Genomic DNA, 17889 nt, shown 5'->3' on the forward strand with positions numbered 1-17889 from the left:
ATCAAATCAATGTAGAAACTCTCCTCCATACCTGCTTCATGCCCTGGAGGTCGGGGCAGTGGCCCCCCACACCCTCTAGCAGATCATTACATGAAGGAACCTTTTAAAAACAACCGCGTTCATGCTCACAGGTGTACACACGGGTGATCACACACACAAATTACACCCTTTTTGGCTCCTACCTCAAAGCACACTGTGCGCTGTCGATCTCACGTGCTGCACAATAATGTTTAATATTTAGTATTTACTGTCATATTCTCATATATCATTGTGATCTTGTTTATTACTCTCGTTTTCTTCTGCTTGCTTTCTTTTTTCTTTCTCAACAGGTGATCCAGGTGATCGATATATGTATTTTTTGTCTGCTTATTCTGTTGGTTTTTGTTTTTTGCCCTTTTTCCCCGTCCCTCTTCTCAGGTTTTTTTCTTTCCCTCTTTCTTTCTCCACATTCTCTCCTCCAGTCAAGTCTGTCCCGTATTCAGCAAGTGAAAATAAAATAAACAATAAAAAGTTGAATCAAATGGACCATTACGGCAAGGCTGGGATGGTCCATTTGGTAAAGTAAATCCGTTGGGCATCTTTCTTCGCCTTTAGACAATAATTCTGATGGCAAAAGAACCAAACGGGACAGGTTAAATAAAAAAAAAAAAAATAAAAAATAAAAAAAAAAAAATGTAGAAACAGTAAGAAAAAAATCTATTAAAAAAACATCAATTTTCATACATACAATGCATCATTCAGGTACTTACATGATTTTATATACATTGCTACCAGAAGTTGTGTGAATGTCAAATAAAGTGGTGTTCTGGCTTTTTAAAAATTCTCCAGCAAGTCCAAATTATTGTCCACAGAACAAGCATGACAAAGCAGGCTAGATGAGAGAACTGGCCTGGCTCCTGTTCCTGTTCTATTTACTGTTTACCCCTCACCTACTCAGCCCTTTAAAACACCAATGTGACGACAACAGAAATTCTCACTGGGACCCTACTAAACAATAGCTGACGTTACACCGGCTTGGCCCATGTTTTATACTGACATCTTAGTGCTGACAAACTCATGCCTTGCTGTCTGCCACACCACTTACCTCATGAAAGGCATCAAGTGATGCTAGGAACTAAGGACCTAATTCTTGCAGCTAGCTGAGAAAGCCCACCCTCTCTGGCAGTTTAGGACTGTCGCAGAGACTAAGACCTGCTGCTAAATGTCCACTAGACTCTAAATGGGTGGATCCAGTTCTTCTTATGTTTGACTTTGGACAGACTGGATGCTATAGTCTGTATAAGTATGGATGAGGATCCATATCCTGATGAAACCTTTCCATAAACTTTGCCTAGGACAGTGTGAATGCCAATATCTATATGGTGTATACAAGTATTTTATACAAATCCCACAGTCATATATATTTTTATATTTGGTAGTTGAGTTGAGCACCAACAATGTGGGGATAAGAAGACGAAGTTTGTGTGAGCTTCAGCATGTCATGAGACACTTTATGAAGCAACATATTGGATATTAAATCTTCTACATCTATAATTCATCATTAATGTTACGATGTATATTCATGTTATCTTAATATATTCTTCATTTTACATATTTATACTGTTTAATCAGTATTGTTCTGGTAAATTTTCCACTATATTAATCTTGACTTAAGTTTTTGCTAGGGTTTGCTAGTTTCATAAAAAGAAAGGATGTTAGTTTGATCCCCAGTCAAAGTATTCTTGGGACAAATACTGACCCCGAGTTTCCCTGTTACATTCATCTGAACGTAAGCATGTCTGAATAGTAGACCAGACACTTAAATATAGAAAACACTACTTCTGTGAATGTGTGTGTGATTGGGCAAATGAGGTTTGTAGTAAAAAACACTTTGAGTGCTCAGTTATAGTAGAAAAGTAAGCAGCAGTCCATTAATGACATAAATCCTGTCCTATAGATGTGCATTAAGTGTTACTGTGAAAATTATAATTTGAAACAGTGCGTAGACTTATTTGGAGGGTAAAACCGCTCACATTTTTAAAAAGTAAGACTAAAGTATATTTTTAATAAAACTAAAAGAGAAAAATATATCTAATTGCGCATAAGTTACATAACGTGTATAGTTAATGAAAAGTCTTAGTTACTGATCCTGCTCCACAATACAGCAGGAAGTCACAGGGTGAGATGTTTTTTGGCAGCCGGCACTTTTTCACAGGGTTTCCAGTCAAACGGATAGACATTGTGACAGGCCAGTCAATAGAAGTCAGCAGTGATTATGCAAGTTGCTTATGCCTAATGAGAAAGGTCAGCATTGCCAAGAGAGTGGGACACATGCCCAGTCCCACACTGAGATGTACGGCACACAGTGTTGTAGAATATCGCGATGCACACATGCATAGTCCTCCTCCTCCTCCATATTCCTCATGAATCTGTCCTGCAGGAAACTGAAATGTTCTCTTTCAAAACACCCAAATAATTCCAGCCCATACATATTTAAAATTTTATTCCAAACTTGTACAAAAGCCTAATATTTGGTTTCATAGCTAAGTGATTTCATGTCTCTGTAAAAATCTTCTAGGTGTGTTGCTGCCCTTGCAAAATAAAACAGTTCAGCTTAGAATCGGAAGGTCCACAGGACATCATCAATAATCTTGACGTAAAGGAGAACTACACTAGTTGCTTTGCAATTCTTGGTCCATTTGCTTTTGGCTGAAACATTTTTCTTGTACCTGCAAACTGGTGGCCAGTCATATGTGCAATGTTACACTGAGGTTTCCCATCCATGCATCAGTCCATATCCATATATATGTCTGAGTGTGGAAGCAGACAGTCAGACATTCAGGGATTCTTCCTTTAGAGATGCCATTTCTACTAGTGTCATGCCTTTACAGCAAAAGAAAGCGCTAGTACCTTTTGGAGGATCCATCTATCCTTCTATTCATTTTCTTATGCTTATCCAAATCAGAGTAGGGTAATCAGGATAGGCTGGAGCCTATGCCAGTTCTCATAGCGTCATGGGTCACCAATCTGTTGGAGGGCTAACACATACAGACAGATAACCATTCACACTCATATTCACACCTACAGCAAATTTAGAATCACCAATTAACCTAAAATACATGTCTTTGGACTGTGGGAGGACGGTGGAGTAGTGGTAGAAAGCCTATGCATAAAGGGGGAGAAATCCATCCTGGATTCACCCGTTTGAACAATACTTAATAGAATTTTCTGACAATTATTTTGTCTTGCTCTGAGGTGTCACTTTTAGTACCAGGAAAATCAACATAAACCTTAAATGGGTGATTCAAAACATGGAAAACAGAAACCAGTAGGGGAAGGCATGGTTACGATGCCAATTTTTCTATATACAGTGGGCTGTAAGAATATTACATCCCCACAGGATTGCACTTTTTAATCCCATTTTTCCATCTTCAACAGTAGCCACTAACAGCTCACTCACACTACAGTAAGAGTAGGATGGCAACTTTCTTTGAATATTTGCTGCTGTAGACCGTTTGGAAGTAATTGTGGTAATGAACTGTCCACCCAGCGTTTGAGGGTGCAGCAACCACAACCTGTCTCAAAACAATCAAAGTCAGACAGATTGGCATTTAATTGCCTTCTAATTTATAAACTCAGACATATTGCAAACACTCTGCAATCAGTTTGAGTCTAAGTCTGCACTGACATATCTGCAATGTTCTGGAAGGTTGCCTACTGGTTGAATTCTGGTTATATTCCTATATAAAAGGCAAGGTTGCTGAGCATCTATGTTGTTTTCCAATTAAATTACCATCCTGCATCAACTATGTCGGTGTTGGAGCACAAATCTGTGAGTTTCTGGCTGGAATCTGAATGTAAATAGTCAGTTGTGTTTCTGTTTATGTCGACATATGCAGTTTGCAGACCCAAATGCAAATGTCACTGGTAGAATTCTTAAACCAATAAATTTATTTTTATCGAGGTGAAGCAAATAATCCAAAATAAAGCAATTACTAAATATACTCCAAATCCACTGCGCGCACACACACACAGTGAATGGGTAACAGATAACACAGGATGACTCAACAAGGAACTAAGGCAAACTGAGGATTTAAATACACACTTAAGGTAATCAGGGGAGAGGGGAAACACAGGGGTAACAAGACACAGCAGAAACTACTATGTCTAAAGGGAAGTGTGTTACAGAGACACAGACTTAACAAGGGGAAAGAACACTCGGGAGACCAGATGAAAGTAAAATACAAGGAATCAGATATATAGTATTCTAAAATCAGGTCACAAATGTAACAAGAACAAATTAAAGACAGAGTCAGGCAGTTAAACAGAAACAAGAAGCCATAAGAAAGAGTTGTGAGTGGCTTAGGAGGTAGAGTGGTTTATCTACCAACTGGAAGGTTGGTGGGATGATTCCTTGGGTTTCTCTAGCTTCTGGTGGTAGTAGGAAGTCCTTTGGGTGCTTAGTGAGAGAAGAAAAGAATATACCCCTTACACCCACGACATGCTGACTAAATTACAGAATGAAAGAAAACCTCAACTGCAGACTAAGAAGTCTTAACAGAAAATTCAAAACAACCCAACCAGACCCACAGACCAGGACAGTTTAATATGAACTTCTTGAATTTGTGATTATACGAATCTGTGCTTTTTGCCACTTTATCGTGGTTGAATGCTACACTATAGCATGTAACTGCAGACTTGACTCCGTTCAATTTTAAACTGATAGCAGACTGACATTGTCTTATTGCCATTTTATTGCCATCTTGATGCACCAAAGTTGCTTTGAAGACAGCGACTGACTGCTAGTGGGGGCAGACCTCGTCTGCATCTTTGAAGCATCCATTTCAAAGGCAACGAGATAGTGAGTTCATTGCACGGGGTCACAGTGATTTTGGTCCTGCTGCAGGGTGCAAACACTGTTTTCCATGGTGTTACTGTAACATCTGGGAAATATTGCCTTGCTCAAAAGCATCACTTCTTTTGACAGGATATTAATACATTTTATTAACTGTCATGTAGCTTTCTTTATTCAGTAATGCTGAGCATAAAGGCTTACTCTTTTAGATGCACTTCATAGCAAGACCCGACTCAAGATCGATTTCAATCAGTCAACTTTTATACTTATCTTTTATCGCCTGCACATTTGGATATCACCAAGCAACTATTATTGCTACCCCCCCCCCCCCCCCCCCCCCCCGTCAAACATCCAAAAATCTATACCCCACCCCACCACCCCTCAGTTTCAGCTAGCTTTGGTTGACAGAACAGCATACTCTCTACACTTTATCTCCCTCGCTCATTGCTTTGATGTGTTGTGATTGCGTTGGTGTGGCAGTGGTGTGCTGGGTGGGAGGGGTCGGGGATTGGATGGGTTGTGGGGTTTGGGGGGGTGGCAGCGTTCTGCAGTGAGAATGTGCTCCCACTGAAGCGTAGAGAGACTGCAGCAGAGTGAACGAGCCTGTGCACCACCTGCAGTCGTGTGTGTATGTGTGTGTGTGTGTGTGTGTGTGTGTACATATGAGAAAAGGGGGAGAGAAAAGGGAAATAATCACCCAAGACACAATGATTCAACACCCTTCTCCTCTCCTGTTCTCTCATCCTCCATCCTTTCTTCCTCCTCTCCTCCCTCCTTAGCTCCCTTCGACCCAGTTCTGCACACACACATGCACACACACACAAAATAATCATCACCCTGTGCCTGCTTTGTATCAGCCTTGCACCGTGACGGCTGCCGCGTGTCCCTTCGTGTGTGTGTGTTTGTATATGCTGCGCACTCTCTGCTTTCCCTTTTTTTTAATGTCATTCTCTTCCTTCCCCCGATGCCTCCCGTCCATCCATTTTGACTCCTCTGTTCACTCTCACGGTCCTTCCTGTCACTCCTCCACCTCTCATAGCTATCACTAGTTGATGCGCACTTTCGTTCATACACGCGCACATTGCCGCCTTCTCGGTCTCCTCGCTGACTCTGGCGTCACCCCTGGAATATAAACACTGAATGAACACACTCAACAGAAAGCCTCTGTCTTATCGTTTTTTTTTTCCCTTTCTCTTCCCAGTCATTTCTCCCTTTCTTCCTCCCCTCCTCACCTCCACCTCCTCCTCTTCCTCTTCACTCTTTTGCTCCCCTCCTCCCGCTCTGACTGAGTAAGTGCTGCAGCATCGATGTATGTGTGAGAGAGCAGCACAGACCGAGAGAGGTGGACAAGTGTGTGTAAGCGGAGTGTGAGTGCGAACCACCGGGGGATCCTGAGCCTGGAGGGGAGCCTTGTAATGAGAGAGGGGGGCTCTTCTGCCCATGGATGTATGCACCACCAGGACAGTGTTATTCGCAGGCGAGCGTATGTGTGCGCGTGTGAGAGACAAGTGAGTGTGGGCATGCCAGCAGCAGCGGCAATGCGCGTGTATGTGTAACAGTGTCGTCGATCAGTGTCGGGCTCTTCGCGCTTTGCAGCCGGCGGTGCTCATCACACTTTGAGGACTGACTCATCTAGACCCGGCTTTGGAAAGCAGGAGAACGGAGGAGGATTGAGAGTGGAATTGGTCATGGGAAAGACGGATGGATGGGAAGACAGGGACTCAGTTTTAGGCTTTTGAATGCTGTGGATCCCTCTAGACCATCTGAGGGTCTAGTCATTTGTGGGACGCCAGTAGCCCCAGTTATCTACCCCGTCACCGCCGCCGCCACCGCCACTTCCCTTTCAAATTGGAATTGCAGACACACAGCCAGACAGGTTTCCCGAAAACTGCCAAAGACCACCACAGAAAGAAAAAGAAATCTCCCCCACCCCTAAACTACATCTGACTTGAAGGAACATTTTCACTTCGCACCTGCTCAACGGACTAGGACGAGAAGGTTTCGTGACTCTTTGTGATCTTTTTCCTCCTTGATATCATTCTTCTTTTTTTTGTGGGAGGTGGGCATAGTTGGGGGTTACAAGATCCTATTCCAGACCTCTGAGGGGTGGGGGGTGGGGGGCTAGAGCGATAAGAGGCTGGCAGACAAGACGGGACAGACGCAGGCATGGCTCGCCTCAACTGGTGCCTGGCTGCCGTCATCAGCTGGGGCAAGTTCCTCTTCGCCTGCTTCTTTCCTCTGCGGGGGGCCAAACGAAACAAGGTAAGGCTTCACACAATGAGAGAGAGAGAGAGCGAGAGAGAGAGAGAAGGATGCTGGGAATGGGAGACTGAGGAGGAATTCAGTGGACTTAGAGGACAAATTCTGCACATGTAGTCTTTTGTGGCTTGCTTCGACCTTTCTTCTGCAAAGATTGGCAACAAGAGTGTGTCTGAAATCCTCACGCTGCATGAAATATTCACAAGAACAGGCCTTCCTAAGAATCACCACGCTCAGCTGTAGCACGCACACAGCTGGCTTTGGTTAAACCATCAAATGACGTAGCTGTGAAAATGAGCTTTTGATGACCGATCGTGGACCGCGGGCCCTGGAAAACCGGTTGGTGTGCCTCTTTCTAAGTGCTGTTTCAAGGTCAGTGTTACATCTCCAAGAGATCTCCAGGCAGGTGCTCCAGATAATAATGGTGGCGACAGAGATGGAATCACGGGCATCAGGTTGTGAATTTGCCTCTAGAACCAAGCACTTGGACCTCAGGGTTGATATGGGTCACCTTGCTTTTACAGCAGCAGAATGGTAATGCACCATTATTCAGTGGGGGTGAAAGAGCTCCTGATACACCCCCCACCCCCAATTCATCTAATGCTATTGCATGCCATCCTGGAAAGGAGGTTGTAAGCTTTCATCCATACGACATATTCCGATGGTCATGTGGAAGTTGGTGAATGAGATTGGCCAAATGCACACTCAGTTTTATAAGCTGTAACTTCCTTCAGGACATAATCAATCATGTGTAACAACTCTCACATGTTTAAATACCACGGTTTCCTCATGTCCACAGCCGCACACATGCGAAGACACCACACAAAATGCTTGGGGTGATCTTTTTTTAAAGGTCATTTTCTTTACCTGATACTTTTTTAAACTGCATAGCAGTTGTCCTAAGGCTAGAAACAAATCAGCGTAACACACCGCAGCCTCAGCAGTAAAATTATATGTCTCCTAGCCAGAATGTTCCCATAAGGAGAAGACACCTTTTGGAATTTTCACATGCCCTCGCATCCTTCATTTCAGTCATCGTCTTTGGCCGAACGTGCACTGTGAAAGCGTTCGATCACAGACACACATCTCAGTCAGAGGGTTTTGCAGCTCGAGCGCTGCAGTGCTGCGCTCCTGTGAGAACATTTAGAGCAGCAGTGGCGTTCCACAGTCTGGTGACGGTGGGGATTTTTGGTCCTGGTGACACCGTAGCTTGCTGCAGCCTCCCATCTCTTTAAGCCCCAACACGTTCCCACCAGCGCCAATACCAGCAACAACCCCCCACCCCCACACCTCACTGCCGCAGCTCCTTATCTCTACACCCGCGCTTACTCCCCCCACCACCACCACCGTCGCACTCTCTTGTATGTGTGTGTAAATGTGTGTGAAGCTTGCTAGCGCTTCTACAATGAATCCCCAATTCATGAGGTTTATTCAGACGCAGCTTTTGCTCAGTCCTGGCAGCACCGGCTGTGTCTTCATTGTAGAGTAAAAAACTGAATGTCTCTCAGTCTCAGATCCACTCCATAAATACAATCTATAAATCGGTGAATGAAGATTTTTTTTTTTTTTTGAATGACCCTAGCTTTTATTGGATGCAGTTCTTGTATCCGTACTGCAACAGGGGATAAATGCTTGTCATCAGGGATATGACTATGCATGCACTTTACATAATTAAACTATGTCATTCAAATCGTTTCAAGTAATTGAGCAATTAAGCAGAACTGTCTTCTGGACTCTGTAGCAGCGTCCTCTGTATAGACTTATTTCTAGAAACTTCTATCATTAATTGAAAAAGATGGGGAAGGTAGTTTTCACTTATTTTAAGAAAACAGGCTCCACAGCAACCAAATAAAGAAACAATTTAAGATATTGGGGTTTTTTGCATCCCTCATTGGTGAGCAGGTGTGACACAAGGAAGATGTAAGGAAGCTTTAAAGTCTCTGGGGTGGATTTGAATCCTTCCTGCTGCAGCAGATATTTTGGGTGCATTTACAGTGTGAGCATGTACTACCTCTTCCTGCCCACCAACTAAGGACCATTATCTTAAAAAATATGATTACATAATCAATGCATAAAAAATTACATAAATATTGTAGAACAAATCAGTGGCAACAGATATGAATTTAAGTCAGATACGACATGAAAGAAGGAGTTGGGTTGCAGAGTGGCTGGCAGAATCACAGCAACTGTGAGCAGGTGAAGCAGTGTGCCCTATGCCCCACTGGCAATAAGACAGCCAGTTGGGCATGTAGGAGGCTATAACCTAGGCTCACCTTGACATCTTGACAGGGCATAACTTTGTTCAACATGTTTTACCCGGGAACACCTCCACCTTATCTGAACCTGCAGGCCATCTTGGACTTTTCTGAGCTGTGTTTGCATGTTCTCCTTCTTCCAGCTTGTGTTTCACACAGGTAATTTAGTCCAAGTGTGCTAAATTGGCTGTAGATGTGGATTCGGATTAGTCTTTCTTTTTTTGGTGACCTGTTCATCCAGTGTGAACTGGGTTAGGATCTAACCCCCTGCATCCCTGGTTGGATAAGCAGGTGGAAATCTTATCACCATTCTCTTAGTTATGTGTCCATTAGAGCTACAGTTTAACACCTTTAGCAACTTTTTGCACATAGAGCTTCTGCGATAGAGGTTTGTATTATCCCAGTGTTGTCTCGTCTTCTGCAGTCAGCATTCACATTCAGTGAGTTGTTACTTCTGCTGCTGCTGCTCTGCCACTCCAGCTGCAGCACTAGAGCTGGTCATGTGATTGACTGGGAGGTGAAAGTGGAGAGGTAAGGCTCTGTGCGCCTTCCCCCCGAGGACTGATGTGAGGTTTTCAGTTTCCATGGTAACCCGCCTCACACGGTCGCCGTGGATTGGGGCTGGGTTACTACAGGAGATGCAGCTGGGGATACTGCGGGTTTGTGCGTTTGTGACTGTGAACGTACGATGAAAGAAAGAGTCGGGAGAGTGAGGGAAGCTGTGCTGGTCGTATGTGTTACTATGTTTTGTGTTACGCAGCTTCCTCTCATTCACACATATTTCCCTTCCTTTCTTTTTTCATTTAAATTGACTAAACCATGTCTCACTTTCCCAATACCCCGTCCTCTTTTCCTCTCTTCCTCCTTTTATTTTCTTTCTTTATGTCCTTCTCCAGTCTCCCATCTCCTTCCTCCTATTTCATCTAGCTATCTTTCTTTTTGCTGCCTCTTCCTTTCCTTCCTTGCGTTTCCCATCCTTTCGTTTCACTTCCTGTTGATTCTTCTGTCATCTCCTTTTGTCCTCTTCTTCTCCGTCTTTTATTCTCGCCCCTGTTTACGCCTGTGTCCACTTGTATTTATCTCCTCCACCTTCTCCCCCTCCTGTCCTGTATATTTTGTTTACTTCCCTTCGAATATGTTTAACTCAAGTCAGCCTGAGCTGTAAATTCACATCAGTCAGTCAGCTCTCTGGGCTCTGCCTCAGTAGGATATGCACAAAAACCTAATTTATTGCTTGTTGCATTTATCACATGCTCCTAACTTCCACAGCAAACAAACAAACAAAAAAAATGTTGGCCAGCCTTGGTGAACAGCGCACAGGTACCGCACCCAGGGAATTGCAGGCTTTTGCCCTGAATGGCTCTCTGTATTCTGGGGCGTTCAACGTGATGGATGCTTTGTTATTCTAGCATTAAAGCTTTAATGTGATGGATTCTCCAGCGACAGAAGAAGAGACTCTAGAGGAGTGTGGAATTCATATCTTTGACTTTTTTCTCTCTCTCTTCTCTCCTTTCCCTTTTGAATTTTTTTGTCATCTGTTTGTTCACATTAGTGGAGCTAGTGATCAAATGTCACCCTATCAGTGAAAATACACATAAATCGGAGTTCCTACAACCTTTAAAAAGGTACAGTGATACACTAATGCCTTTAGTGTAGATTTTTAAAGGGAATTTTACTGTCCCATGGCCTAAATTTGCTTTTCCATGGGTGCAATTCAGTGGGAAACAAAGTGTGTGTGCGCACGCTTGTGTGCTGCCTGCCCGTCTGCCTGTTTCAAAGAGCTCCGGCATGTTGCAGTGGGAATAAGGGAATAAGAACCTGACCTAACTGTGCAAAAATGTTGTACTGAGAAAATCCAGCACTCCCAGTAGCGGAGCCAAAATCAATGTGCTTCGCAGGTAGTAAAGTATCACTTAAATGGCTACTCTGGCTCCATCAGAGGAGAAAGGAACAACATGAGATGCATGCGTGAGCCCCAAAATTTGAGAAATGCTTTCTGGTGCTCTTATGAGTGTGTCTCAAGGTTGGTTGAAGGCCACTAGAGGCTGCTAGCAACCCAGTTTAGACCAGTCAGCTGTAGGGAAGTGGAAGTTGTCTTGTATCAAACACAGACACTGAAATCAATTTTTAAAAAAGGAGTTCAGGACAGCCATAGAACACCCTGCGGCATTTCCCCCATGTGTCCTGTTTGCTGACATTATGTTAATAAAATACTTGCAAAGGCAGACCCACACATAAACCCACACACACACGGATTATGTGTCAGGTTAGCCTATGGATTGAGGTAACTGTTACAGTGTAAGTGATGGAGAGCAGCAGGGATCAATAGAAGGTGTTTTCTCAAAATGAATTGGCTCTTAGCCCTTTATGGATCTGACTGTGGAGTGATGTAATGCACCTCCACTGCTGATTTAATGTGGATCCAGTGCTGCGGTTTGCATACACATACATGTAGTAACTCCCTTGTCATGTGCTGTGCAATATTTACATACATGCAGATAGAAATGTGTGGCATAAGTGGGGGCGGTTGGAATGGGAAGATGGAAAGCCTGCACAATTTGTTAGATATGTAGTATTTAAACAACCAAAGTACTTCCACTAAAATTTGCTATTCAAATTTTGTGTTTATGGGGGGCAGCCAATCCGAGTAAAGTTGTGCTCAAAGGCGGGGTAAATGAAGCAACAAAAATTAGTTTCGGATAGAGAATTCATTGAGGGACCAGGGCCTAGCATGTTCGAAAGGTTTTCATAGGATGTACACTTCCACGGTAAGAAAATGGAGCTAATTCCCTATAACAAGCAAATTGTCACAACAACAATGACGATATCCTGCAATGTGATTTTGTATGAGCAAGTATGTGCTCGAAACTCTGCATGGACACTTGGGGCTAAATGCCAAGGTCACAGTCATGTAAAGCACGCCACCACTGGACCCTAGAGCAGTGGAGACTTGTTCTCTGGATTGACGAATCTCACTTCTCTATCTACAGGAGTCTGGGTTTGGCAGTTGCCAGGACAACGGTAGTTGTCAGACGAACTCTTAATGCTTTAGCATGCCAAGATATTTTGGACAATTTCATGCTTCTAACTTTGTGGAAACAGTTTGGGGATTGTCCCTTCCTTGACTGGCCTGAACAAAGTCCTGACCTCAACACGACAGAACATCTTTGGGATGAATTAGAGCAGAGACTGTGGGCCAAACCTTCTCGTCCAACATCAGTGTTTGACCACCCAAAAGCACTTCTGGAAGAATGGACAGAAATTCCCATAAACACTCCTAAACCTGTGGAAAGCCTTCCCCAAAGAGTTGAACCTGTTATAGCTGCAAAGGGTGATCTGACTTCATGGGATGTCACTCAAGTTTATGTGTGTGTGAAGGCAAACTAGTGAATACTTTTGGTATGCTACACCAGGTCAACTAGACTGGCAATTTTAGGACCTTATTACAAGGATATATTAAATGATATATATTTAAGAAAAATCACTGCATTGAGAAGTCTCTTTTAAATATGGCACTATTAAATACTTTTATTGGAATACATGTTAAAAATAGACAAGAACAGACAAGACTAGAAGGGTCTTAAGGGGAAGCGAATTTCTGGTGTCATACTAGTTTGGGCATCGCTCCCTTAGCTGCATTAATTATGACTATTTGTGGGTTTTTTTCAATGTTTCTTCCATAACTGAACCCAGCTTTGTGGGGAAAATTGCTAGCCTAGCACTTTTGGGACATCGGAACGAGGCTTAATACTAATTTTGCCACATGTTAACTATTGTGAGCATATGTGCACCTCGGCTCCTGAAGGACGTACGCATGAGGTTGCATGTGCAGCGACAGAAGCGAGTACCTGCTATTTTTTTTTTCCATGTAAGCAGTTTGCCTGGCCTCCCTCAGCTGTGTCATGACAGCCGGCAAGTCCTGCAGTTATTTTGGAGTAGAGAGCGAGAGGATCTGGAAACAGGAAAGGGGGTTGCCGATGAAAAATTGAAGTGACATTAGCGCAGACATGAGCGAGCATGCTTGCAGAAGAAGAGAGGTGGAGGGGGAAGAGAGGTGAGGTATGCCATGTAAGGAAGCTGAGGGAGGGTGGAGGGTGGTCAATGAATAGAGTGTATATGTGTGTGGAGAGGAGGGAAAGGAGGGGTTAACAAGGATCATTTGAGGAGAAGGGAGTTTTGGAAGGGAGAGGGAAAAAAAATGAAGACTCACCTCCCCCTTTGCTCCACGGAATAAAGTTACCACACTTCAAGAAGGCAGGAGTGAGTGAGAAGGAGCAGGGATAGAAGCAAGAGAGGGAGGGAGCTCACATGAGAGAGACAGACTTAAGGCCATCAGAGTGAGAAAAACGAGAGCAGGGTTTGCTTCCCCGCCCTCGGTGCACCTCGCACTTCTGGCATGGATTTATGCGGCCTGTGTGGAACTGCCGGGAATTTCTGGGAATACTGTGGATTTCAGCTGTGAGGCTGGGGAGCCCCCTCGAGTGGCATCTTTTTTGCAGGATGCCCTCCGTGTCTCTGCCGATGCCCTCTGCTCTGGCAGGGAGGGCCAGGACCTGGGTTTGCCTCTCCTGCATGTTTTGGGTAAGAGATTGGAGAAGGGCATGCGTGCAGGTCTCAGGCGTCAATCTTTCTGTAAGCAACAAAAGAGATGTGATATTTGGCAGAGGTATTTCCAAACGTGAAGTTTTACTTATCTTTTTTTTTTTTTTTTAACACGCTCTGTGACCTTTCTAGATGTTGTCATGTGGGTGGTTGTGTTTACGCATGGTGGGTGAAGGTGTGGACAGTTCAGCTCAGCTGCTTCCTCTGTTTTACGTGTTTAACGTAGCTGGAAGTTGGAAGGTGACTGCTCCAAAATTTAAAGGTCTAATGGCCCTTTAATCCACCCTGAATGTTAGATCCCTCCTCTAGCGTCTTTTATATTTTTTGGTTACTAAAGGTCAAGTTCATCCCATCAGATAGCTGCACGGCAGTCAAACCTACAGCAGTCCGCTTTATGCTGTGATGCATTCAGGGATAATCTAGTTGACTGCTCAGTGGCGACTTACATCGCCATGTTCTTGCGCCGAGTCCACGCGGCCTCGGCATTAGAGCTATTTCTGGGTTCTCCTGTATAATTTAATCTGCTGCTGCTCACTTCTTCTCCTATCACGGACTGACTGAGTGTGTCAGGAACCAGGGGCGGAAACCAAAATACCAATAAAACAGAAAAGAAATTAAGCAAAAGTTGGGCAGGCCAATCCCTGATGTGGGGAAACATTGGAAACAAATATTTCTCTCTTGCATAGTTGCATAAAATCAGATTAGATTCAAACAGTTCTTCCTAAACATGTGAAATGTGGCGTTTTTGAAATGACAGCTTTTGCATGTTGATATATTGACACATCAGATGCTTTAGCTTTTTACAAACCTAGCTGCAGCACCACCTTATTGGAGAAGGAGATGAATTTCTTGCTTTTTGGGGGGGTTGTGTAATGTATACACACTGCTCAATGATTGCACCCAAGTGTTAAATGAGGCATCTGCCCTACTTTTCTGTAGCTTGCAGCAGAGCAGAGAGCCATTTAGATGCAAGGGGAAAGAGGCAGAGTGGAGGAAAAGCTCCCACGCACTCAAAGTGAGGCATTGAGTTGTCCAGATGCAAAGCTTCCAATTCCAATATTATCACATCCACAAAAGGAGACGAGGGCTGAAAAGGGAAGGAAAAGGAAACGGAGATGAATGTCGTGAGGCGTGACGTTAGCAGAGGGAGGAAAGAGGAGTAACGAGCAGAGGCTGAGTGACGTGCAAGAAGCAGGTTCTAAGAAAGCTCCTCAAATACACGCTATTAATAATTTATCAGCCCCACGCACACAGGGAGAATATTAGATTTGACATCCTGACAGAAACAGCCACAAATGCGGGCTAGTTCCTATAGGACTGGCTAAACACTTCTGTGAGCTCATTACTGCTCTACAATATGCTAAGGAACCCTGCTAAGAATAACAACAACTGTTATTCGACACAGCAGCCGGCGGTATATTTTTTTAACAAATTTGCAGAAGAATTTCCTGCCCGTGTTTATCCGAGTGCAACCAGGGTACCCCAGGGTTTATGGTCAAGCTACTTTGCACTGTTGCACGTTGGACTGTAGACCGCCACTCTCTGCTTCATCGTTATTGGTTGTCTTTGCTAACACTTACAGCATCTTTACTAAGCAACATCTTAGTATTGCTTTTTCATAGTGTAGTCACTTTGGAGCCAAAGATCAGTGGTTCCAAACCTTTTCATACAATACACCCAATCAGAAAGACTAAAAACCCTTTCTTAATAACATCTTACTTACTTTTTCCTGGAGCTGAACAATTTTCAACTTATTATTTATGAATTATACTCACTTATCAACTTTTAGCTTACCTTTTCATCCACTCACCCACTACTTGTAACTACTGTAACATTTAACAGCTATTAATGTCATTACACCTAGTGGCCCATTTGAGCCATTATGTTTGTTCTTGCTAAACTGTAGCTACGGTGCTGTCATCCATTGCTTTGTGAAGTCCTGTTTTGAAGATGACCATTTTGACTGTAGCCATCTTGGTGTGTTGATGAAGGACGTAATGAGAGGGATGAAGCTGACAGTATAACTGCCTCCTTGGTGAAAGACAAAATTACCAAAAAATGACATGATCAATAATTCAGTAGCACTCTTAATTAGTGACTGAGCTCATAAATACGTGTAAGGAAAGTAATTAGAGAGATCAAGTTTATTAAGGACTTTTTTGTCATAGACTTCCATAGAGGTTTTTCATGTGAAGTCAACTGCACATTGCTCAAGAGTTGCCCTCCATACCCAATGTGATACAACCACCAGTTGTGAAGGAAAGACGACTATTCCCAGACTGGTTGGTGAGAGTTCCTGAAGGTTCCTACCTGTTGCCAAGTGAAATCAGTCTCAAATAGGGTGCTGCACCTAAAGCCTCCTCCTATGTCACAAATCAGAATTGAACAATGTTCATCTTCGAAGTAAAATCTGTTCCTCACTGGTATAGCTGACATGTTTTGAAAGCCACAACTTTTACTTTGAAGACTAATGATGGTCTCTGTTTCTGGTTTGTGTCACATTTTTCAAAGTTTCACTACTATTTGAAAAGTCCCTGGCAAGTATGTGCAGACAAGCCAGTATCTATAATGCAAACTATGGACAACCACAGCAATCTGCTAGCCAACAAAGAAATCACGTAGAGATATTTGCCAACCAGTCAGGGAATACACATTTTTCCAAAGCAATGTGTGGTTGTCAGGGAGTAACAAAGTGGTCTGTAGGCCTGTGGGCCTTATTCACTTTACCCTGCATCGTTGCCACCATGATTGTCACGCTAGTGGTGGACAGGTTGAAGGTGGCTAGCGGTCGTGCAATTAGCTGTAACTATTAACTCCCCAAAGTTTTGGGGACTGATTATGTCTCTCTGTTTGTACCTGATTGTATTTGTTTGCACAGTGATGCAAACAGTAGCCACCTCCACGTGTTTTTCCGCTGCACATTCAAAGTGTAAGTTTTGCGGTCCTCTAGTGGGCCGTACAAAAATACTGAGGGTTGTAAAAAAAAAAAAAAAAAATGCTTTAAAATATTTACAATACAAGCACAGTATCAGAAAGAAGATATTATTTATATATTGTGTATTGTGTTTTTTCTTTTTCATATTTTCATTTCTTTCTTTCGTTTTTTATTGATTGCTACTAAAAATTGTGATTGCAAATTTTACAGAGTACTTTGTAACACACCACATAGCAAACCTGCCATGATTTAAGCACTGCTCAATTTCATTCTGTGTTGTAGTCCAGTACATGGCAGCTGATACACTATAAGGAAAGATGTATGGTAGATCCATCATGCCTCCAGTTGTCTAACAGAGTCCTTTATTGACTGAACAGAATCCCCAGTGAGCTCTGAAAATCAATCCAGCTTTGATTGGACCGTTACTGCCTGCCACGCCTCTGTGTGTGTCACCTCTGTATTGTGTGTGTGTGTATGTGTGTGGCCTGGTTGTAATAACAGTGTCTACTATCCCTGCTTAGTAATTAACATGTGTTGAGTGAGGAGATTCTTGAGAGATTAATCTCTTTCAGCGTCTGTATGTGTGGTATCTAATTCCCCACAGCATAATGTTTAGCCCTTTAATATATAAAAGTCCAGAAAAAAACAGGTCAAGCTTGAATAAGGTTTTTAGTCAGACAACAATCTAATAGTTTAAGATTTTTCAAAAAGAGCAACAATGCATTGTGTTTATTGTATAATAAAGACTGTTTCATTGATTATATGAGAATGAAAACTATTACAGTAAACATGAAATACTTTAATAAACCACCCAAAAACCATCCTCCTAACAATCTGCTTAATTAAGCATAAGTTTGAATGCAGCCATCTGGGCTGGGGCAGCATAAGCCAGAGTTCTCCAACTGTTGATACCAAACCTGGATGGGTGGGTTGCATCAAGAAAGGCATCCAGGGAAAAAAATCTTTCCCTAATGAAACATTCCGATCATCAAGAGAGTCCTGGA

The 17889-nt window shown here is 43.1% G+C and overlaps 1 protein-coding gene across 3 annotated transcripts in view; it reads left to right on the forward strand.

The window, feature by feature from the left end:
• The first annotated feature begins 6991 nt into the window (after positions 1–6991).
• The window catches only part of tns1a (tensin 1a), a 119327-nt gene continuing 108429 nt past the window's right edge, over positions 6992–17889 (forward strand). For 2 of the 3 annotated variants that reach the window (XM_063465877.1, XM_063465879.1), the window contains exon 1: positions 13637–13929. In XM_063465877.1, coding sequence (XP_063321947.1) covers positions 13753–13929 — 177 coding nt within the window. In that variant the 5' untranslated portion in view covers positions 13637–13752. Of the gene's footprint in view, positions 7097–13636; positions 13930–17889 lie in introns of those variants that run through there. The other variant, XM_063465880.1, reaches the window with a different exon arrangement.

This window comes from Pelmatolapia mariae, linkage group LG23, assembly GCF_036321145.2.
Source record: "Pelmatolapia mariae isolate MD_Pm_ZW linkage group LG23, Pm_UMD_F_2, whole genome shotgun sequence".
Lineage (NCBI taxonomy): Eukaryota > Metazoa > Chordata > Actinopteri > Cichliformes > Cichlidae > Pelmatolapia > Pelmatolapia mariae.